Raw genomic sequence first — 24,711 nt, 5'->3', positions numbered from 1 at the left:
GTGTCTTTCGGAAATCTTTTACTGTCCAAGTTTAATGGGTTCTTGTGTATAAAATAGCTCTCTATGACATTTGCAAGCTATTCTGGGTGTGAGCCAAGTCTTAAATTGCACTTCTGAGTTTAGCAGACCAAGACCCAAATGATTGAACGAGTCTCCACTTTGTTGCCACTTGCCACTTGCCACATATCCAGTAACTGTTCTAGCTTGTAAACTGTCGTTTTAAAATCGGAGTCAGAGATTGGTGCAAATAGACATTTAATACTAAAGAGCAGTCAAAGCATTTGATTCAGTCAGTGTCCAATAAATTTACATTCACTTTTCGATGCAAGTCGACACAGGTGTTGCAGACTTTGGAGCTGTTTGTGTTAAATTGCAGATGTGAAATATCTCACTATGGAGTCTCTGGTCTATGTGACTGAAGCAGTTTGCTTTCTCCTCCCACTCTGGGTATTAAGTGGCACAGGGAGATGAGATGAGATGGGTTGAAATGTATTTTCCAACTGAGATTTTCATTAACACCACTGGAGCTGTCAGTTAGCAAGTGGTTGAGAGCTGTTGGTTTGGAGCGATAGCGCAGTCCAGAATGCCATGGATAGTTTTTGGTGGAACAGCAATTGAAAAATAGATTTCTTGTTAATGCCTTTTATAGCAGTTAGATGGCCTCATGATGTTTACTTAATGTGTTCAGCAGAACTTGGCTTTTAAAACAAACAATCTAGGCATAGATCTGTAAAAATACTCCGGATCTAGATCAGTAAGAGTATTTTGACTGAGCACTGCTACAATTCTTAAGTGGATCAGTTGCACTCAAACAAACATCACATCAGTAAATATTTCTGTCCAGTGAATGGGACAGAAGATTTGATCATTTGATACCTGGTCATATTGAAACCAGTTTTGTTAAAGAAAACGTGAAAGGAAACAGTACAAATGCCAGACGTCGAGAATGAGAGGAAAGGCTGGAATTGCACAGTCAATAAGAGTAAGAACAGAAATGGGCATTCATCCCTAAAAGCTCATTGTCATTCAGTTGCACTGATGTCGATGTGTGCTGTACCTTCGTTCTGCTTTCTTTCCTTTTGCTTTATATCACTGCCCTCCAAATGCATTCCCCAATGGTGACCTCATCACCACCAATGACTATGCTTGCAGCTGCCTGGATCTTTAAACCCCATGTTTCCTTGCTGTCTTCCTCCCATCCCCACTCCCAGCCCTTAAACACCCTCCCTGTGACTTGTACCTCCTTAAGTGACTTGGTGCCAAATTTTGATTGATAACAGCACGTGAGAATTAGCGACTTGAGTTATTTTATAATGTTAGAGGTGCCATATAGATGCAGGTTGTTCAGGAAGGAAAGGCAGTTTTAATAACTCTGGAAGCAGTCTTCATCACACTTGGCATTCATTCTGATGCATGATTCCATCCAAAGTCATGTTCCTTTTTATAAAGGTTGCCAGCACTGCCTGCCAACTTTTGCTAAATTAAGTTTCTTTTTCTCTAGCTTGTTTTGCAGTTAAACTTAAATGGGATTTATACACTCTGCATGCATCAATGTTTCCAGTTTATTAACTGATTTTTGTTACAGTAAAAAGCTTGGAGAGCAATTAAGACTTGGCTTACCTTATTTAATAACTAAATTTAATACTTAAGTGTTGCTTGTGTTTTAAAGGCTGTAACCAAAGGCAATACTAAGCATTATTTGGTATTGTCAGCTGCATGGTTTGACTTTCAGCCTAACAGTTTTGGGTTTAAAAAAATCTTGCATTGATGTCATAGAGTCATAGAGATGTCGAGTATGGAAACAGACCCTTCAGTCCAACCCGTCCATGCCGACCAGATATCCTAACCTAATCTAGTCCCACCTGCCAGCACTCAGCCCATATCCTTCCAAACCCTTCCTATTCAAATACCCATCCAGATGCCTTTTAAATGCTGTGATTGTACCAGCCTTCACTTCCTCTGGCAGCTCATTCCATACACGCACCACCCTCTGTGTGAAAAAGTTGTTCCTTTGGTCCCTTTTATATCTTACCCCTCTCTGTCTGAACCTATGCCCTCTAGTTCTGGACTCCCTCACCCCAGGGAAAAGACTTTGGCTATTCACCTTATCCATGCCCCTCATGATTTTATAAACCTCTATAAGGTCACCCCTCAGCCTTCGACACTCCAGGGAAAACAGCCCCAGCCTAATCAGCCTCTCCCTATAGCTCAAATCCTCCAACCCTGGTACCATCTTTGTAAATCTTATCTGAACCCTTTCAAGTTTCACAACATCCTTCCAATAGGAAGAATACCAGAATTGACACTATATTCCAAAAGTGGCCTAACCAATGTCATTGCTGCAGCATGATCTCCCAACCCCTGTACTCCGTGCTCTGACTAATAAAGGAAAGCATACCAAATGCCTCCTTCACTATCCTGTTTATCTGCGACTCTACTCTCAAGGCAGCCAGGATGCTTTAGAGCAATGAGGAGCCTTTGAAACCATGTTGCAGAGAAATCTGACAGGTATTTTATGCACAGCAAGATTCCACAAACACCTATGAGATAAAATAGTTGGTAAGTGTGTTTTAGCCACTTAGTTGAAAGATAAATGCTGACAAAAAGTGAGAACTTCCCTGCTTTTGTTGGAGAGATATTTTAATTTGCTCTCGGATCTGGGCACTGCTGCTGAGGGCTGCAATTATTGACCACCTCTTCAAAAAAAATCAAAGCACTGCAGATGCTGTAAATCAATTCGAAAACAGAAATAGTTAGAGAAACTCAGCAGGTCTGGCAGCATCTGTGGCGAGAGAAAGCAGAGTAAACATTCCTTTTGAAGAAGGGTCACTGGACCTGAAGCATAAACTCTGCTTTCTCTCCACAGATGCTGCCAGACCTGCTGAGTTTCTCCAGCAATTTGTTTTTGTCTCCTATTGGCCACCTCTCGTTATCCAGAGAGCAGTAAAAAGTCAGCTATTTTTGCTGTGGACCTGGAGTCACATGTAGGCCAGACAGGGTAAGGCTGGCAGATTTCCTTTCCTAAAAGGCATTGGTGAACCAGATTGCTGCAGATTGTCATAAAAGCATTGTGCTAGTTTTTTTTTTGTTACGATTTTATTAAATTTAAATTCTGCTATGTGTTATGTGAGATTTGAACCATTGTCCCTAAAACATGAGTTTGTGGCTTTAATCGCTAGTCCAGCGATGATTTCAATGTGGCACCATTTCCCCTTCGGTGCTATGGGATATTTTGGATATTTTCTAATCAACCTGTTCAGAGATGCTAATACACACTTCTGGAACAGGTGGGACTTGAAGTTGGCCCAGAGATTGGGGCACTACCACAGTACCATAACAGCCCTTCAAAGGATATGTTACACATGCCTGAGGGATCTGATGGGACCTTGATTTAGTTCTCCAAAGAATTGCACTTCTGACACTGTCGTACTCTGAGGTGTTGTTCTAAATCCAGTGTTGTCTGGGGCTTTAACCCATGAGTTTCTGACTGTGGAGAGAGTGCTACCATGCGTTCTTTTATAAGAGTTAAAGTTGAAGGACAGTCAATTTACCTTGTTTGTTTGGTGCAGTCAGACAGAAGGAGGTGTGCAGCTGTGAAATATTCACTATTAAATTTCAACTAAACACCCATGGAGGTGAATGCTGAAACTCTGCTCATGTTAAGGGCCTAATTATATTTGAAGTGAATACTGTCAGCTGTGCTTGCACACTGCTGTAAGCAGACAGGCGTTTGAGCTCAGCTTTGAAGCTGGATGAGTCCCATGTGCATATGTTTTAAAGGTGTGGTAAAATCTAGTTTGATTTTTCTTGATCTTTCTTTTGAACCTTCCATGTCACAAGTTTTATTTTTCACAAGTCAAAACTGCTCACAATATTCCAAATGTGGTCTGACCAGAGCCTTTTACTGTGTCAGCACTATATCTCTGCTAATCCTCTTGAAATGAATGCTAACATCACACTGCCTTTCTAACTGCCAACTGATCCTGCGTGTTAACCTTAAGAGAATCCTGAACTAGGTCTCCCAAGTCCCTCCGTGTTTCAGATTTCCAAAACTTTTCCCTGTTTAGAAAATAGCCTGTGTTCATTCCACCAAAGTGCATAACCGTATACTTTCCCACATTGTATTCCATTTACCACTTGTTTGCCCTCTCTCTTAGCCTCCCCCAGTCCTCCTGCAGCCTCCCTACTTCCTCAACACCCCTATACTTATCTACCTGTCAGCTACAAATGTAGCAACAATACTCTCTGTTGCTTTGTCCAGATCATTAATGTATAATGTGAATAGTTGTGGTCCAAATGCAGACCTCTGTGGGATTCCACTAATCACTGGCTGTCATACTGAAACAGACCCCTTTTTTCCCATTCTCTGCCTTCTGCCAATCCTCTATCCATGCCAGTACCTTGACCTGTACACCATGGGCTTTTATCTTATTTACCAGCAGGCTCCTATTAAGTGAGTTGCAAAGTGTGGTGTTGGAAAAGCACAGCAGGTCAGGCAGCATCTGAGGAGCAGGAGAGGTGATGCTTCGGGCATAACTTCTGATGAAGGGCATATGCCCTAAACATCGATTTTCCCTGCTCCTCAGATGCTGTCTGACTTGCTGTGCTTTTCCAGCGCCGCTCTTTTCAACTGACTCTCTAACATCTGCAGTCCTCAGCTTTCTCTCTTCCTAGTGAAAAGACTTCTGGAAATCCAAATCGATCGCATTGACTGGCTGTCCTTTGTCTAACTTGCTCATTACCTTCTCAAAGAATTTTAACAGGCCTGTAAGGCATGATCTCCATGTGACAAAGCTGTGCTCACTGACCCAAGTTTTCCTATTTACTTCCAAGTACTCCACAATCTTATCCTTAATAGTGGATTCTCAAATCTTACCCATGACCAAGGTTAGGCTAACCAGCCTGTAGTTTCCTGTTTTCTGCTTCTCTTCCTCTGTGAGCAGGGGTGTTACATTAGCTATTTTCCAGTCTTTTGGTGATTTTCCTGACTCCAATGATTTCTGAAAGCTCACTACTGATGACTGTACAACCTGCTGGACTCTGAGGTGTAGTCCATCTGGTCCAGGTGCTTTACCTAACTTTAGACCTTTTCAGCTTCCCCTTCTTCGTGATCACCACCACACTGACCTCTGCCCACTGTGAGTACTGACACAAAGAACTTGAGTTCTTCCATCATTTCTTTGTTCCCCATTATTACTCCTCCAGCCTCATTTTCCAGTGTTAATACAGTTAAGACGTAGTTATTGGGACACATTCTGTGAAACATGTCAGAGTATGAAGCTGAAATTATGTGGATATTGAGGATGTAAGAGAGCTTACTGCTTACAAACAACGACAAGGAAGAATGAGAACAGCAGTCTGCAACTTTGAATTACTAGGTAAGTCAGGACAGCTGTGAAGTTTCAAGGCCCTAATGCTGTAAAATTGGAAGGTGATGAGAGGGAGAATTGAAATTTTTTCATTCCTTAATGGCAAAACTCAGATGATGCCCATGACAGATGGACATGCCATCTGCCCTACAGTTCCTTGTTTTCAGCCACCCTCCCTTTTTGAATAGTGGGGGTCAAATTTGTAACTTCTTAGTCAGCTGGAGCATTTCATGGATCGAGAGAATTTTATAAAATCAACACCAATACGACCACTACTTCACTAGCAACCTGTTTTAAGAGCCAAGGGTGAAGTCTGTCTGAACCTGATGGCAGTGTCTAGCATTTGCTGCACATTGAGTGATATGCTTTATCATTTCGGAGGACAGTTAAGCTATAAGTCTGGAATCATGTGTCGCCCAGACCGTGTAGGGAAGTCCTAAATGAAGTTAAAAATCACACAACACCAGGTCATAGTCCAACAGGTTTGTTTAGAACTGCTTCCAAACAAACCTGTTGGACTATAACCTGGTCTTGTGATTTTTTAACTTTTTGTACAACCCAATCAAACTTCGGAATTTCCAAATCAGTCCTAAATGACATTTGTGAACCAGATGGGATTTCATGACCAATGATAGTCTCAGGAATGTGACCATTTAAATTAACTTCATATTGAGTTTTCTTCTTAACTGAATTTCAAAATCCACCAGCTATGTTGCTGTTTAACAATAAGGGGTCACCCATTTTAAAACATGAGAATTTTTTTCACTGATGGTAAATCTCTGGATCTTTGCTTCCAGTGCCATTTTGAGGAATTGAATTTGAATATTTAAGTCAGTAGTGGGCAGCTTCTTAGCAAACATAGAAAATAGGAGCAGGAGTAGGCCATTAAATGCATCTGAGCCCTTTGTCATTCAGTGTGATCATGATTGATCCTTGAGCTCAATACCCTAATCCCCACCCCAACTCCCAACGTCCCTTCATTCCTTTAGGCCCCAAGAGTGGCACAGTGGTTAACACTGCTCCCTCACAGCGCCAGAGACCCAGGTTCAATTCCCGCCTCTGGTGACTCTGTGTGGTTTGCACATTCTCCTTGTGTCTGCGTGGGTTTCCTCCGGGTGCCCCGGTTTCCCCCCACAATCCAAAAATGTGCAGGTTAGGTGAATTGGCTATGCTAAATTGCCCGTAGTGTTAGGTGAAGAGGGGAATGGGTCTGGGTGGGTTGCGCTTCGGCAGGGCGGTGTGGACTTGTTGGGCCAAAGGGCCTGTTTCCACACTGTAAGTAATCTAATCTAAGAGCTGTATCTACTTCCTTGTTGAAAACACAATGTTTTGTCCTTGACCGCTCTCTGTGGTAGCAAATTCCACAGGCTCCCCACACACTCTGGGTGAAGATATGCCTCCTCATCTCAGCCCTAAAAGGTTTACCCTTTATCCCTAAGCTATGACCCCTGGTTCTGGAGCCCTCCCCCAGCAATCAGGAGCATCCTTTTTGTATCTAAACTGTCTAGTTCTGTTAGAATTTTAGAAGTTTCTATGAGGTCCCCATTCATCCTTCTAATCTCCAGATAAATACAATCCTAACCGACTCAATCTCTCCTCCTACGTCAGTCTGGCCATCCTAGGAATCAGTCTGAGAAACCTTCACTGTATTCCCATCATAGCAAGACTGTCCTTCCTCAGATTAGGATCCAAAATTACACTTACTCTCTCACACAGGCGCGCACACACAGTAAGGCCTCATTAATGACCTGTATAATTGTAGCAAGGCATCCTTGTTCATGTACTCAAATTCCCAAAGAAAGGAGTGAAAGGTTATGAGGGAATATGGAGTTGAGGTTGCAATCAATTCAGCTGTGATCATTGTGAATAGTGGACCCAGCCCAAGAGGTGGAAAGGCCGATCCTGCTCCTAACTTGTATATTTGAAAGAGACACTTGTGCTTCTATCGTGCCTTTCGTAACCACAGCAGCCACAAGGTGCTTTACAGTCAGTGAAATACTTTAGGAACGTAGTCACTGTTGTGACGTGTGACCGTAGTGTGAAGTCTGACACTCAAATACAGTTGGTTCAGTTGGGATCAGACTAATGCATTCAAGTGCAAGAATTCTTTTGAGGTGAAATTAACGTTTTCAGCAACTTTGTAGATGGTATTTATTAGTGAAAAAGTATTGCCTGACATTGATGTAGAGGAATCTTTGTGCTCAAGTGTTTTCCTCCTGTTATTTAAGCCTGTGTCTATAGAGTTTTTCCTATTAGTTGAACATACTTTAATATTGAGGAAAATTCTGTTATGTCTTATGAGCAGAAATTTGCCAGTTTGGATCAATTATTAGGGACTTAATAGTTGGATATAGGTTTCTTACAAGCTTGCATTAGTAATTTTATGACTACATATCGAGGAAAACAATATGAAATAGATATGGTTGATTATAGTTTTCAGGATGAAGGACTGAATATAATGACATAGTGGAAGGTGTATTAGTTTTAAGCATAATATGATATAAGTAGTGAAATATAAATTAATGAAGATTAAGCATAGTAAGTGTTATGGGACTGGGGAAAGAGTATTAGTGATGAAATTTAGTTTAATATACCACATTGTGCACAATGTGAACTGTTATCATTAATACAGGCACCGCAACTGTGAGGGGTGGGAAGTATTCACTTTCTAGTTGTCGTCACTAAGTTCAGTCATTGAAGTAACGTTTGTGGCTTTGTGGGAGGGCTATAGCATATTGTCTTCAGTTACACGCAAGATTACCTAACCATACAGTTTGGCTCCCTCTTTAATCCACAGCCACCTATTGTTGTTGTCCAGGCTAGTTTTTACATCCTTGTTGGGACTTGCTTGATATTACCATAAATTCCACAGGATTCCAATAATCTAATTATAACATGTATTTTTGCTGCAATGGTGTATCCCTTTCAAACAGTAACTATAGAAAAAGGAGGTGATGTATGCGCTATTTCTAAGTAGCTCAATTGAATGCAGTTTATTTATATAGATGTATAGGACACTTGTAAATATTTATAAGCCTGTGAGCTAATCCCAAAAGCAGGTTGAAGGGGTTCAATCAGTTTGTAAAATGAATATCTAGTGTTATCTGGTGAGTTTGCAAGCAAGTTGATTTGAAAGCGTTTCCTACCAAATGGAGTTTTGCTCTTTGGAATTAAAGTTCTTGTTTCCCATGTCCATGCCAAGAGTATATAGAACTGAGATTGTTGCCATATGATTAAAATTATTGAACACTTTGTACCTTTTATGACTTCGGAAGTGATAGGGAAAAGGAATTCTGTACCTATCAGAAGGTGTTTTTTTAAGCAACATTCACTTGTGGAATGTGGGCCAGCATTTATTGCTCATCCCTAAGTGCCCCTTGAGATGGTGGTGAACTACTGCCTTGAATTCCTGCAGACCATGGAGTGGAGGTGGACCCCAAAATGCCATTAGAGAGGGAAGTCCTGAATTTTGACCCATCAACACTAAAGGAATGGCAATACAGTTTCATGTTAGGATGATGAATGGTTTGTAGGGGAACTTGTAGGTGGTGGTGTCTAAATATCCTGCCTTGTCCTTTTTGAGATGGTGCTGTCTCGGGAGTTTCTGCAATGCCCTGTAGCTGGTACACACTGCTGCTACGGTGTGTCACTAGTGGAAGGTGAGAATGCTTGAAATTGTGGTGCCAATTGAGCAAGTGGCTTTGTTTTTGCTGATATCAAGCTTCTTGTGTGTTGTTGGAGCAGCACTCATCCAGGTGAATGAATAGACTTTGGGGAGTAAGGAGTTGAGTTTACCACTGCAAAGTTCCTAGCTTCTAATCTGTTCTAGTAGCCATTATATTTTTTTAATGGCTATTCCAGTTCGGTGGTATCCTCCAGGGTGTTAGTGGGACATTCAGTGATGGTAATGTCATTGAATTTCAAGGGTGATGGCTGCGTCCTCTTGCTTTTGGAGATGGTTATTGCCTGGCTGTTGAATGGTGCGAATGTTACTTGCTACTTGTCAGCCCAAAGTCTGGTATTGTCCAGATCTTGTTGCATTTGAATTTAGGCTGTTTCTGTATCTGAGTATTTGTGAATGTTATGAATATTGTGCAGTCATCAATGAACCTCCCCACTTCTGATCTTATGATGAGAGAGGGCCATTGATGAAACAGCTGAAGATGGTTGGCCCTAGGACACTAACCATTCCTGGTGAAGGGCTCTTGCCCAAAATGTCGATTCTCCTGCTCCGCGGATGCTTCCTGACCTACTGTGCTTTTTCAGCACCACACTCTCAACTCTGATCTCCAGCATCTGCAGTCCTCACTTTCTCCCACTAACCCGAGGAACTCCATAACATCCTGGAGCTGAGATGACTGACCAACAACCACAGCTATCTTGATTTAGGTATGGTTTTAGTTAGTGGAGATTTTTCCTTGATTCCCATTGACTCCAGTTTTGCTAGGGCTTCTAGATGCCACACTCTGTCAAATGCAACATTGATGTCAAGGGCAGTCACTCTTCCCTTGCCTTCGAATTAACTCCTTTGTTCATGTTTAAATCAAGGCTGTAATGAGCTCAGGAGTTGAGTGGACCTGGTGAAATACAAATTAGGTGATATTGAGCTGCTTGATGGTACTATTGATGTCACCTTCCATTACTTTACTGATGATCGAGAGTATTCTGATGGGTTGGATTTGTCCTGCTTTTTGAGACATACCTGGGTAATTCTGTATATTGTCAGATAAATACTAGTGTTGTTGCATAGCTCTTTATAATCAAGATCTCATGAGTTGCAAGAGCTATTTTCTAACAGGTTTGATACAAAAACAAGTTGTTGCAGAAACCCAGCAGGTCTCGTGGCATCTTTTGAGAAGAAAGGAGAGTAAATGTTTTGAATCCGGTGATCAGTTTGATGGGCTTGAGTCTGGGGCAACTTTAAAGGTGGGCTTACATTTATACAGTATATTTCATAACTTCTTGGTTTACAAGTACTTTGCACACAATGAAGTACTTCTGAAACATGGTCACTTGTAATTCAGGAAACAGCAGTTAAAACTGTGCACAGCAAGTGACTGGCTATTATGATGTTGGGATAGATATTGGCCACAGCAATTCTTCGTAAAATTCTTGCATTGAATGCTTGTTGTCCACCTGAGGTAGTAAACAGTGACTCAGCTTGACATCTCAAGCAGAAGAGGGCATTTTTGACAATTATGGCTTGCTGCTGAGTTTATAAAATGTTTTTAAAAAATCCTGTTAGTTTTCCTCTCTGGTAAGTGGAATTTGTGATTTTTGGTTTTGCTTCTCCCCAGCCATCTCTTTATGGGGAAACCACCCTGCTGTGTTCTTTGGAGGAGAAACTTGGCGCTATGATATTCTGCAGCATTCTGTATTGCCGTCCTCAAGTACAGACCCCTGCTCAGGCATGCATGCTTTTGAAGATCAGATTGATTTGTGACATTCATAGTGCAGTTTGAACAGATATCTGCTCGATAAGAGTTTGCCCTAACAGGGAAACTGTGCCTGTATGGTTCCTATTGTTCCAGCCCACTGGGGTAGTGTGTCATAAGTCCAACTCCTCCAATCCTAGAGTCATACCAAATTCTAAAGAATATCTGACTTTGAGACTAAACTTGATAGCAAGTATAGACCAGGTTTTTAATACTACATCTGAACAATAAAAGTAGAGTGTAGCTGCAGGTAAACTGATATAAACCATTGGCGTATGGGCAACTAACTGAAACTCTAGTCTCCTTCTAAACTCCCTCTTATACTTGCACACACCTAGGGATATATGCAGACGTGCATACAGAGACATGTGCACACCTGTACATAGGGAAAATAGATGATTGGCGGAGGTAGAAAGAAATCTGCAGTTCCCATGGTTTATGTTTCTGTTCCAGTGTCGATGGTCCTCCTTCTGCGAGCCAGGTCTGTGGTGTTCAATTGTCTTTCTCTAGCAGCTTGCATTGGGCTGTAGGAAGTACAGTGCAACAGATTCACTTGAACTACATCTCTGATTTACCAGTTCAAAAGTTGCATTTGCTGCAGGGAAGGTAACTGGTATTCTTTAAACTGAGTGTTTAACTTCAGAGATCAGGCAGCTTCAGCTGGAGAGAACAACAATTTGTCAGGTTCCAACCTGCTGTTGGCTGAGAACCAGTCAACTTGTTCCTGGCTGCTGCATGTCAGCACATTGTTTTGGCTGTGTGGGTTCTGCAGAGTTCATAATCAGTATCCAAGTCCTTGATGTGAAATTATGCAGCCATCCTGGTAAATTCCTGTTTTTAGGGACAGTTCGTTGTCCTTGCAGTCTACAGTTTTAAAAGGCAAAAATAAAGACACAAAGACAAAGCACTGGAAAATCTCAACAGGTCTGACAGCATCTGAGAAGAGAAAGCAGAGTTAATGTTTCGAGTCCAGTGACTCTTCAGAATTCCCTATATTTCAGAAAATAAAAGGACTCTTCTAACACTATCAAGCAACCAAAGACACCTATCATGAAATGTACTATAGTTGTTATTAATAGAATTGACAAGAATAAAATTTCATTGGACCTTTGTGAATTTTGGGAAACTGTTACAATGTCTTACTATTTTTATTTTCATTTCTGTATTGTTAGTTATAAGATTTTACAGCGATTTGTTTTGCAAATGAGCCAGCCGTAAATATTGACTTCCAAATACCTGGGTTTATAACTCTGAAAGAAACCCCAGTTGCTTGAAGGAGAAGAGATACTTGTCGACAGTAGCCTAATGAATGAAACCTGGGCCTTTAGTCAGCAAGTGGAAAGTTAAAGGTCCCATTACAGAGACTTTAGTACAAATCCAGGCTGTCAGTCTGACTGTAGTACTGTGAGATGTCTATGCTTCTCTGACCCTGTCTTGTGTGTTCCAAATAACAATTATTCCATCATTAATGTTTGCTCGTACTTTCTATCTACTTCAGCCCAAGCTCTGAAATTCCTTCTATCTTTACCTCAGTTTCCTCCTTTTAAGATGCTCCTCTTTGACCAAGTTTTGGTGATCCAGCCCCAAATTTCCTTATGTAGCTCAGTGTCATACTTTCCTTTTATGGAAGTATGACACAGTTATTTCAGTATGTCAAAGGCTCTATGTAAATTAAACTGTTGTTTCGCAACCAAGAGGAGCAGGAGTGGACTATTGAACTCCACTAGACCTATCCACATGCAATACCATAATGGATGATCTTCTGCCTCACTTCCCTGTTGCTGCCTGCCCCTCTCTACACCTTTCATCTCCTGAGTGCAAAAATTTGTCTTGATTTAAATGTATTCAGACGGCATCTGCAACTTCCAATTGGTCATTTGAAAGATTCGTAACCCTCCTGAGTTCATTCTTTTCTTCATCCTAAATGATTGATTCACTAACCTGAGATTCTGTACCCACTGTTTTTGTATTCCCTTCCAATGAGAAGCAGTCTCTTGATGTTGTTTTATCCCCCCAAAAAATGAGTCTGTTTGGCTGTCTCAATCTTCTTCATCTCTAAACGTCTTCCCCTCTCTTCTTAAAACCAACCTCGCTTGACCAAACCTTAGTCACCTGCTTTAATGTCTCTCCATGCGACAAATACTGTTTGTTAAAGTGCCTTGGAAGCTGCCTTTGTTTATTGCATGTTATATATAAATGCTCATTATTCATATAAATCCTTGGGCCCATGCGACAACTTGGCTAAGAGAGATTATCCTCGAGTCTGGAAGCCCCCCTTAAATTTAACGTTCAGTTTCCCACTTGTAGGATTTTCGGCGACACGGTCTGTCGCCTCTGTTGTAGAGATTGGTGACAGCTCGTCTCTGAAATGGTGTATTCTAGTATCCTGTGTTTTTAATAGTTTTGAATTCCAAATGAAAATATCAGTGCAGTAGCTGGAAATATATTTCAAGCGTATGGTTTAAAATACATATCCTGGCCAGTAGCACGAGATGTTTCTCCTTGTGTGACTGACTGAATGTAACATGGCGATGTTATTGCCTTGTTCTGCTGACCGCTATGGGCTGTGCGGAGTCAGGTACTTGGCTGGGAATTGTTGAGTCGGGCAGGGTGTGTGAGAATCTATGTAGCTGCAGTCAAAAATCTTTAACCTGCCTGTAAAAATGATGATGCAATCACTATGCTGTGCAGTGGAAGCAGGCACCCTGTTAGTAACAGTGTCGTCCTGATTGATCGGTCATTCAGTGCTATTCAAAGGTCAGCCAAAGGCTTTCTGGATCTTACATCTCTGTTGGAGCTAACTATTTGTAGAATCTTCAAAACATGCCTTAATGGTACCACAATTCTTCTCTGGGCCTCTTTGGCTTTAATGATAGCTTGATACTCCATTACTCACAGGCTATGCATGCACTGAATTATTATTAGCCATACCTTGCAGACGTCTCTCCAAGGGTTGTGAGGTCAAAGATGAAGGAGTTGGCTGCCTGATGGCCTGTTTACTGTGATCGGGGTGTGATATTTTGGAGTTGAGTTAAAAGCTTTACTTGACGCTTGGCACAACTCACTGCAGCGTGTAGTGCCCAGGAGAGAGAGCTCAAAGACCTTGCGTTGCAGTCACTTATGTTGAGAAGAACGAGAACTGAAAAACACTAAGAATTTGACAGAGTTGTTGGAGGAAGGGGAGGAGCCACTCAATCTCTGGGCGACTGAGTCAGAGTTTGGAACAACAACAGCAAAAGACAAGAGATCCTCCCGAGGAGTAATGCAGTCACAAGAAGAGGCAGAAGATGAAGAGAATTTAGTAAAATGCTCGAACGGGATTATGAACTGATGTCATGCAGTTCTTCTGAAGTTGTAGGACACTGCAGAGCCTGTAGACGCAGCTACTTGTGCTTGTTGGCCTCAATCTCCTCCGTGCAAATTGCAGAGTTGAAGATTTATAGCAAGCTGCACTTCGCAACTATAAATCTCCCCAAGCATCGGCAGCAGCCTTTATCGGCATGAAGCGTTGGTTTTCCTGTGCCTCTGGGCCATTTGTAGGTATCTCGTACTGAAGGTAGTGAATGTTTTGGCTCTAATCAGAGTTTAAATCCATATTTGGAAGTTGGCATGTGAATGTGACGTATAGATCACCTCTTGTTGATTTGGGGTGTGATTTATTCAGCTGCACTTTATTGTGTTGTACTAATGATATCTGAGTTACAAGACAGCCGAGGAAACAGTGTTTTAAAAGACAAATGGTTAGAATGCGAGATGACTGCAAAATTTCGTTATCTTTATTGATCCAAACATAGTTCACACGCATTCAGTAATACGACGCATGGAAGTGAATGAATGGACTGTGATCCATTTGCGTTCAGGTGCTGTCATAAAGCTGCATAACCAAAGCACTAAATAACTGCTAATCACTCCTCAATCCAAAATTTTCTTTTCATGTAATTCATCTTTGTTAGCGGTACTTTTCTGGATTTTTTAAAATCTTGTGCTGGTGATGTTCAGCTTTGTTTATTGCTTGTGTCCTTGACATCTGATACCTTCAGCCTGGTCGATATGAATTGCAACAGTGTCGAACATATTAACCCCCGTAGTTTTCACAACAGCTTGGGTATTTTATAATTGGCAGAGCAATTATTGAAATATTTTGGTGCCTTTTGTGGCATTGCATAGGAATTTTAATTTTGATATTTTCACAGATAAATTTCAAGCATTTTACAATTACTTCCAACAGAAATATTTGCACAGCAAAACCGACTTGATGCAGATTCTTTCTTGTTTCTCTCTCATCTCACCCCAAGAGAAATTTCATTGTCTCTGGAAATATAGAAATGTTCAAATTGTGGCACAGTGCAGTATTTTGAAACTTACCACCTTCTCTAAATACCTCTGGCCCTCTACCCCTCACATTTCTATTTATAAGATGCTGTTTAAAGCCTTCCTCTGAGATTTATAGACACTTGACCCAATATCTCCTTGGGCAGCTCAGTGTCTGTTTATGGTTTAAATTAAAAGTCTCATGACACCGGATGATAGTCCAATAGGTTTACTTGGAAGTACAAGCTTCCAGAGCACTGCTCCTTCATCAGGTGGCTAGTGGAGCAGGATAAAAACAAGGACGGCAGATACTGGATATCCGATTCTAGATCAGAATGGTGCTGGAAAAGCACAGCAGTTCAGGCAGCATCTGAGGAGCAGGAAAATTGATGTTCTGGGCAAAAGCCCTTCATCAGGAATCGAGGCAGAGTGCCTGCAGGGTGGAGAGATAAAATGGGTTTATCTCTTCACCCTGCAGGCACTCTGCCTCTATTTCTGATGAAGGGCTTTTGCCCAGAACATCAATTTTCCTGCTCCTCAGATGCTGCCTGAACTGCTGTGCTTTTCCAGCACCATTCTGATCTAGTGGAGCAGGATCATAGGACACAGATCCTACTCCACTGGCTCGCTAAGGAAGAAGCAATGTGCCGAAAGCTTGTACTTCCAAATAAACCTGTTGGACTATCACCCGGTGTCATGACATTTTTAACTTTGCCTCAGTCCAATATTGGCACCTCCATATCATTATTTGTGGTTTGATAGTGTTACTTGATGTTTTGCTGTTAGTTGGGTGGATGGTTGATTTGTAATGCAGTGTGATGTCAACAACGTGAGTTAAAGTCCCACACTGGCTAGCTTACCATGAAGAACGCTCCTTCTCAACAGTTCCCCTTGCCTGAGATGTGACTCTCGGGTTAAACCACCACCAGTCGTGTCTCTCTCATGAGAGAGCAACTGTATAGTTCTCTGGAACTATGGTGCCATTTCGTCAGTGTTTGATGTCTGGATTCAGTTGTGCCTTTAAAGTGTTATCATCTCCAAGTCATTATTTCCTTTTTTTTGACTCTCGTTCCTCCTCCTCCTCCTCTTAGTGAAGATTGACTCTTTGGTGGGTTAAACTTCATGGCTATCACTGGATGACAGTTGAAAACTCATGTGATAAGTGTTCATGGCAGGACTTTGTTGAATACTGACACGTTCTTTTGAAGTTGAGGTGGTGGGAGTTTGTATGTGAAAACTGGAAATGCAACACAGGCAACTTTGATCAATTAGGAACGCAGACAGATACACTCTGTCACTCTAGGCTTGTTGCAGTACCAGCACTGAGGGAATTCTGTACAGTTGGAGGTCCTGCCTGCTCTAGGATGGGTGTGTACAAATAAATAAAAATTATATCGAGTGATTGAAGAAAACAGTGTCTCCCCCAATATTTAGAGGGAGCTTTCTGGTTGTTAATCTTGTAATTGGTCAGTCCTCACCTGCTGTCACCATCTTGTCAGATGTCACCTAGGTTCACCATCACCAGTCCTCCTTGCTGGTGTTGGTCTAGATTACTTGCTGGGGAGGGTTTCCACATGACATCTTAGGTGGAAGTATGGTTCGACCTTGATGAACACTAAACAGCTTTTTTGCACATTTAATAATTGACAAATTACGTTACATCTCAGATACAGGATTGTCTGTGAAATACCAGGCTCAACTTGGAGTATGTAAACAGAACGTGTGACTTAATTAGTGAACGTTGAGGATAATGTTGGAAGCACTTCACTCACTGTTGTACACAAGGAGAACTGTTTTGCTCCTCCCCAGAAACAGACCCTTGTATCTCGATGGGTGAGGCTCAATGGTGACATGAATTCTTAACCCTTTCAGGTTGGAACTGACTTTTATACAGCAATAATCCCCATGGCTGTTTGCATGAGAGGGGTCTGGAGGCAGGAAGCATGTTTCCGCTGATGGGTGAGTCCCGAACCAGAGGACACAGCTTAAAAATAAGGGGTAGGCCATTTAGAACAGAGTTGAGGAGAAACTTCTTCACTCAGAGTGGTGAGTGTGTGGAATGCTCTGCCCCAGAAGGCTGTGGAGGTCAAGTCTCTGGATACTTTCAAGAAAGAGTTGGATAGAGCTCTTAAGGATAGTGGAATCAAGGGTTATGGGGATAAGGCAGGAACAGGATACTGATTCATTATGATCATGGCTGATCATCCTCAATGGTGGTTCTGGCTCGAGGGCAGAATGGCCTTCTCCTGCACCTATTGTTTATTGCATGTTGGTGTCACCTTGAATATGACAGTTCTGATGCTTCCATTCCTAGTCATTTTGGAATCCTGAGATTATGAAGAGCACCAGAGGAATACCTTTCTCTCCTCTTCTTTATTTAGTGGTCAGGGTCAGGAATGGGCAGCCAATCTATTGCTTTTTTTCATCAACTTTAAAAAAAAACAATTTTACACAAAACAACAATTTCTTTATCCAGAGAGCAGTGAGCCTGCAGAAGGCAGTCAAGGCGAAAACATTGTATAATTTCAAGAAAGCATTGGATAATGTGGGGTTGTGGGGGTGGGGGGTGGGGGTGATGTGGAAACAGTCTGCTGAGTAGGATGATCAGCCACGATCATAACAAATAGCACAGCAGCGCCGAATGGACAACTCTTACTTCTATTTTTGTGTTTCTGTGTATAACATATCACATCTATTGGACGCACTTCTTGAGTACTCAAGACCCTTTTGTTAACTTTAACGCTCTTTCCCTATCTCCCCTTTCTCACAGAATTACTTGCACACACACGTACTCCACCATCCCATGGGTTAAATGAGTGAATGTATTTCCCCGCTCTGACACTGTCACATTATCCCTTGAGTTTTAGTGTCTGTGAGCTGGTACACATGTCTGCGTAGTGGCAGGGAGTTAATTTGTTGAGTTTAGAAGACTGAGAGGGGATCTGATTGGAACGTATAGGATTATGAAAGGATTGGACACTCTGGCAGGAGGAAACATATTTCCGCTGATGGGGGAGTGCCGAACCAGAGGACACAACTTAAAAATACGGGGTAGACCATTTAGGACAGAGATGAGGAGAAACTACTTCACCCAGAGAGTGGTGGCTGTGTGGAATGCTCTGCCCCAGAGGGCAGTGGAGGCCCAGTCTCTGGATTCATTTAAGAAAGAATTGGATAGAGCTCTTAAAGATAGTGGAGTCAAGGGTTATGGAGATAAGGCTGGAACAGGATACTGTTTGGGAATGATCAGCCATGATCATTTTGAATGGCGGTGCAGGCTCGAAGGGCTGAATGGCCTACTCCTGCATCTATTGTCTATTGTCTATTGTCTATTGTTAGTTCCTGATGTGAGTCTTTGTTGAGTCCAATCCTGATCTTGGACATTCATAGTAATTACTCCTTTCAGGTAAATAGTTGATTACCTACTGATAGTCACTGAGGTACAGAATATCAATGGGTATACATGGACACTGAGCTGACTGAGATTTAAATCCCTCAGTAGAGAAGGGGGAAGATTTGTAAATGATGGGAAATAAATCTTTTCATTTCATTTCTAAAGCAACACTCACAAGTTAGGACATTGGGAAGGTGATGGTATTGTGTTGTTATCACTAGACTGGGAATCTGTCCACCCACGCCCTCCACCTCCTCCATGATTTTCGCTTCCCCGGTCCCCAATGCCTTATCTTCACCATGGACATCCAGTCCCCGTACACCTCCATCCCCCATCACGAAGGACTCAAAGACCTCTGCTTCTTCCTTTTCTGCCGTACCAACCAGTACCCTTCCACTGACACCCTCCTTCGACTGACTGAACTGGTCCTCACCCTGAACAACTTCTCTTTCCAATCCTCCCACTTCCTCCAAACCAAAGGAGTAGCCATGGGCACCCGCATGGGCCCCAGCTATGCCTGCCACTTCATAGGATATGTGGAACAGTCCATCTTCCGCAGCTACACTGGCACCATCCTCCACCTTTTTCCTCTGCTACATCGATGACTGTATCGGCGCTGCCTCGTGCTCCCAGAGGAGGTTGAACAGTTCATCCACTTTACCAACACCTTCCACCCCGACCTCAAATTTACCTGGACTGTCTCAGACTTCTCCCCCTCCTTCCTAGATCTCTCCATTTCTATCTCGGGCGACCGAATCAACACAGACATTTATAATAAACCAACCAACTCCCACAGCTACCTAGATTACACCTCCTCCCACCCTGCCCCCTGTAAAAACGCCATCCCATATTCCCAATTCCTTCGTCTCCGCCGCATCTGCTCCCAGGAGGACCAGTTCCAATACTGAACAACCCAGATGGCCTCCTTCAAGGACCGTAATTTCCCCCCAGACGTGATCGATGATGCCCTCCACCACATCTCCCCCACTTCCCGCTCCTCCGCCCTTGAGCCCCGCCCCTCCAATCGCCACCAGGACAGAACCCCACTGGTCCTCACCTACCACCCCACCAACCTCCATATACATCGTATCATCCGTCGTCATTTCTGCCACCTCCAAACGGGCCCCACCACCAGGGATATATTTCCCTCCCCTCCCCTATCAGCGTTCCGAAAAGACCACTCCCTCAGTGACTCCCTTGTCAGGTCCACACCCCCCACCAACAAAACCTCCACTCCTGGCACCTTCCCCTGCAACTGCAAGAAATGCAAAACTTGCACCCACCCCTACCCCCTTACTTCCCTCCAAGGCCCGAAAGGATCCTTCCATATCCACCACAAATTCACCTGCACCTCCACACACATCATTTACTGCACCCGATGTGGCTGCCTCTATATTGGGGAGACAGGCCGACTATTTGCAGAACATTTCAGAGAACACCGCTGGGACACCTGGACCAACCAACCCAACCACCCCGTGGCTCAACACTTCAACTCCCCCTCCCACTCCACCAAGGACGTGCAGGTTTTTGGACTCCTCCATCGCCAGACCATGTCAACACGACGGCTGGTGGAAAAGCGCCTCATCTTCCACCTAGGAACCCTCCAACCACAAGGGATGAACTCAGATTTCTCCAGTTTCCTAATTTCCCCTCCCCCCACCTTGTCTCAGTCCCAACCCTTGAACTCAGCACCACCTTCCTAACCTGCAACTTTCTTCCTGACCCCTCCGCCCTCACCCCCACTCTGGCCTATCACCCTCACCTTATCACCTTCACCTTAACCTCTTTCTACCTATCGCATTTCCAACGCCCCTCCCCCAAGTCCCTTCTCCCTACCTTTTACCTTGGCCTGTTTGGCACACTTTCCTCATTCCTGAAGAAGGGTTCATGCCTGAAAAGTAGATTCTCCTGCTCCTTGGATGCTGTCTGACCTGTTGCGCTTTTCCAGCAACATATTTTCAGCTGGGGATCTAAAGGCCCAAATTAAAAAACCTTGAGGACATGTGTTCAAATCCCACTAGGGGCAGCTGGTGGAAGTTGCATTTAATTGATAAAGTTGGATTTGAAAATTAGCCTCAGTAATGATAACCTTGAACCTACCATGGATTGTGAAATGCCATCTGACTCATTGTCCATTAGAGAAGGAAATCTGCCATTCTTGCCCAATCTGGCCTACATGTGACTCCTGACTCTCTCTAATGTGGTTGAATCGGAAATGGCTGAGCAAGCCATTCCATTCAAGGACATTCAAGGGGTGAGAAACTGGTGTTGCCAGTAACTCCCACATCCACTGAAAGTATGGGGAAAAAAAACATGTTGATGAAGTCGGAAACACAGCTTGTTTTTATAAAGTAAGTTTCTGTAAAGCCATTCCATATCAACTGAATCCATAACAGTGGGATGGAGGAGAAATAATCTGCATTTCTTTTAGAATCCTGGGTGTCTCCGTGATTGCAGCTTAGAAACTTAAGTGTCAGGTGCCCTTCTGAAGAAGGATCAGTCGATCCGAAATGTTAACTCTGAATTCTCTCCACTGATGTTGCCAGACCTGCTGAGCTTTACCAACAATTTCTGTTTTTGTTTCTGATTTATAGCATCTGCAGTTCTTTTGGCTATTACTGTTGTAATGATTGGTTCACCAGCACTTCACAGGACAAAGGTTGGATGAGGAAAGCTCTGATCCTGTTGACACATTTTCTTTTTTTTTTGTTCATGGGATATGGACGTAGCTGGCTAAGCCAGAACTGATTATCCAGCCCAAATTGCCAATGAATTATCAAGAGTCAATAATGTTGCTGTAAGCTTGGAGTCGTATTTAGTCCGGACCAGGTCAAGATGGCAGATTTCCTTCCCCAAAGTTGGTGAACCAGATGGGTTTCTCTGACCTTTGACTGTGGTTACCTTTTTACCCCAGATTTTTGAGTTCAGGTTACGCCATATACCATAATGGGATTTGACTATCTTGTTCCCAGATCATTAGACTGGGGTTCTAGATTACCAGGCGGAAGTGAGGACCGCAGATGCTGGAGATCAGTGTCAAGATTAGAGTGGTGCTGGAAATGCTCAATGGGTCAGCTATCATTCGAGGAGCGGGAAAATCGATATGTCGGGCAAAAGCTCTTCATCAAGAATGAGGCTGGCAGCCTCGGGGGTGGAGAGATAAATGGGAAGGGGGGGGCTGGGGAGAAGGTAGCTAAGAGTGCAGTAGGTGGATGGAGTTGGGGATAAAGGTGATAGGTTGGAGAGGAGGGTGGAGCGGATAGGTGGGAAGGAATATTGGCAGGTAGGACAGGTCATGAGGATGGTGCTGAGCTGGAAGATTGGAATTGGGGTAAGGTGGGGGGGAGGGGAAATGAGGAAACCTATGAAGTCCACATTGATACCCTGGGATTGAAGTATTCCAGAGGGAAGATGAGGCATTCTTCCTCCAAATGTCAGGTGGTGAGGGAATGGCGATGGAGGAGGCTAGGACCTGCATGTCCTCGCTGCCTGACCTGTTGCACTTTTCTAGCACTACCCTCATCTTGGTTCTGGATTACCAATCCAGTGACATTACCACTGCACCACCACATCCCCCTCTGCTGTTGTTTAAAGTATAATTAAAAGGTTCGAAAGGTTGGATGAAACCATCTCCTTTGGTGAGAGAGAGTCCAGAACAAGGGGACATGTTATAATTTGAGCAAGGCCATTTTGGGGTGATGTCTGGAAGGCCCCTCGTATAACTGGGCAGTGGAAGTCTGAAAGACTCTCTTTTCTGCCATCAGCTGTGTACTCTTTAAATAGCTGTATATGTTCAAGGTGTTGAATGGTTGTCTCCTGTTCCTATGATGGATTATTTTTTATTTCTGTTGGCTGGGTTTAGATAGGTATTAATAATTTGTGCTGCTTAAAAATGGATTTGAATTGCATTCAGAGCAGCAGCAGCAGACTGAAACCAGAGACACTGACTAAAGGGTCACCAGAACAGAAAGCAAAAGCAGAGAAGTGTCAGTCAATAATTTTGGATCCCTTTGAATGAAGGCTTAAGGCATGAGAAATAAAACTAGCAGCAGAAAGAACAATTATCATGGCTGTCAAAAGTTCCAAGCCATGACCAGCGTGAAGTTGCACTTTTTAATTGGCTTTTGAACTTGTCTTATTGATTAAAAACACTTTGTCCCAAAGTAACACATTGTCACTTTTTGGAATTTGGAGGATTTCTGGCACTGTTCCTCAGACTGCCCTCCATCCCTGCAGCCCTCAGGTTGTTGTGTTCCTCCAGTTCCTGTGCTTCGCGTGTCCCTGATATCCTTTGTGCTAATTTACTCCTGAAACCCTCAGGCTTGCTCCCCACGTTTTTGATACATTCCTTAATTCCTACGGTCACCTATGTCTGTCTGTATTCTGATGTTGGATTTTGTTTGCTCTCCTCTGTGAAAGTGTATTTGGATATGTTTTAGATTTTATTTTAGATTAGATTCCCTACAGTGTGGAAACAGGCCCTTCGGTCCAACCAGTCCACACCAACCCTCCAAAGAGTAACCCACCCAGACCCATTTCCCTCTGACTAATGCACCTAACACTATGGGCAATTTAGCATGGCCAATTCACCTGACCTATGCATCTTTGGACTGTGGGAGGAAACCGGAGCACCCAGAGGAAACCCATGCAGACACGGGGAGAATGTGCAAACTCCACACAGACAGTCACCCGAGGCTGGAATCGATCCCAGGTCCCTGGTGCTGTGAGGCAGCAGTGCTCCCCAAATTGCTTTGTTTAAAGGTAATTTAAGAATATATGTTATCGCTGTAAGATTCATGGGACAGACATTGAACTGCTGCCATGCTAGCATCTACATTCCATCTGTCACTGTGTTCATCTATATGGTTTCCTGTCCCTCAAGGATTAAACTTAGAGGCCTGTTTCAATTCCCCAGTTCATTCACTGTCATATCCCAGTTTACCTCAGCATAGACTTCAAGGTGCATCCGTTCCTACAACCTCCTGAATCCAAACCCCACTCACCTCATCCTAACATTCAGCGCACCTTGTTGTGACTCTAGAGTGACTCTATTGGTTAGCACTGCTGCCACACAGCACCAGGGATTCTACACTCTGGTTACTGTCTGTGTGGAGTTTGCACATTCTCCCAGTGTCTGCGTGGTTTTCCTTCGGGTGCTCTGGTTTTCTCCTGTAGGCCAAAGATGTGCAGGTTAGGTGGATTGGCCATGTTGAATTGCCCGTAGTCTGCAGGATGTGCAGACCAGGTGGATTAGCCATGGAATATGCAGGGTTATAGGGATAGGGTAGAGAATTAGTGGGATGCTGATTTAGAGTTGGTATGGAGTTGAGGAGCCAAATGGCTTGCTTCCATGCTGTAGGTATTCAATGATTCTAAGTTTTCAATCTTGCTGGGTCAAAATCATGATACTTCTACTCTAACTCCATTGAGTGTTTGGATATATATATATGGAGCTATATCCTGGGGACTACAGTGATTTGAGGATGTGGCTCACTGCTTTCTCCGACAGTGAGGCAACTGGTTGGAGGCTGGCAGATGACTCCCACCCATGGATTTTCCTTGCGATTCCTTATTTCTGCTGAGACTGATTCCACATCATCATTTGTACCAGTATCACCCCTGACCAATACATTGACACTCTGTTATTAACAGGTTAGGCCTTTATTAGAATTTAGAAGGATAACAGGTGTTCTTCTTGAAATATAGAAGAATGTGAAGGGGCTTGATGGATACACGTTGAGAAAACATTCCATACTCGTGGAGGAATCTCCAAACTGAGGAGCGTAGTTATTGGAATAATGGGATGCTTGCTGAAATGTGAGATTCCTAGAGATGTACAGCATAGAAACGAACCCTTTAGTTTTGTCCAATGTAGGACAAACAAGCAGAAAACTAGCCATCAGGATACATGAACATAACTAGCCACAAAAAGACATGACCCTCTCTCCCTAGTATCCTCACATATGGATGGGGAAGGACACCACTTCGACTGGGACAACACATCCATCCTAGGACAAGTCAAACAAAGACACGCACGAGAATTCCTAGAAGCATGGCATTCCAACCAGAACTCTATCAACAAACACATAGTTAGGCCCCATCTACGACCCCCAGAGAAAAGGAACAGTAAGTGACTTCACCACAGGAGATGACATCACCAGCCCAAAGAAATCCAAACATATAAATAGAAAGCAGGAATCAT

The 24,711-nt window shown here is 43.1% G+C and overlaps 1 protein-coding gene across 7 annotated transcripts in view; it reads left to right on the top strand.

The window, feature by feature from the left end:
* The window catches only part of LOC140469070 (uveal autoantigen with coiled-coil domains and ankyrin repeats protein-like), a 169,377-nt gene that overhangs the window by 52,266 nt on the left and 92,400 nt on the right, over positions 1-24,711 (top strand). For 2 of the 7 annotated variants that reach the window (XM_072565320.1, XM_072565319.1), the window contains exon 1: positions 13,692-14,340. The exons of 4 other annotated variants lie outside the window; for them this stretch is intronic. In XM_072565320.1, the coding sequence (XP_072421421.1) occupies positions 14,305-14,340 (36 nt within the window). In that variant the 5' untranslated portion in view covers positions 13,692-14,304. Of the gene's footprint in view, positions 1-13,691; positions 14,361-24,711 lie in introns of those variants that run through there. One more of the 7 variants, XM_072565322.1, reaches the window with a different exon arrangement.

This window comes from Chiloscyllium punctatum, chromosome 48 (genome assembly GCF_047496795.1).
Source record: "Chiloscyllium punctatum isolate Juve2018m chromosome 48, sChiPun1.3, whole genome shotgun sequence".
Lineage (NCBI taxonomy): Eukaryota > Metazoa > Chordata > Chondrichthyes > Orectolobiformes > Hemiscylliidae > Chiloscyllium > Chiloscyllium punctatum.
This window is presented reverse-complemented; position numbering and strand designations above follow the sequence as displayed.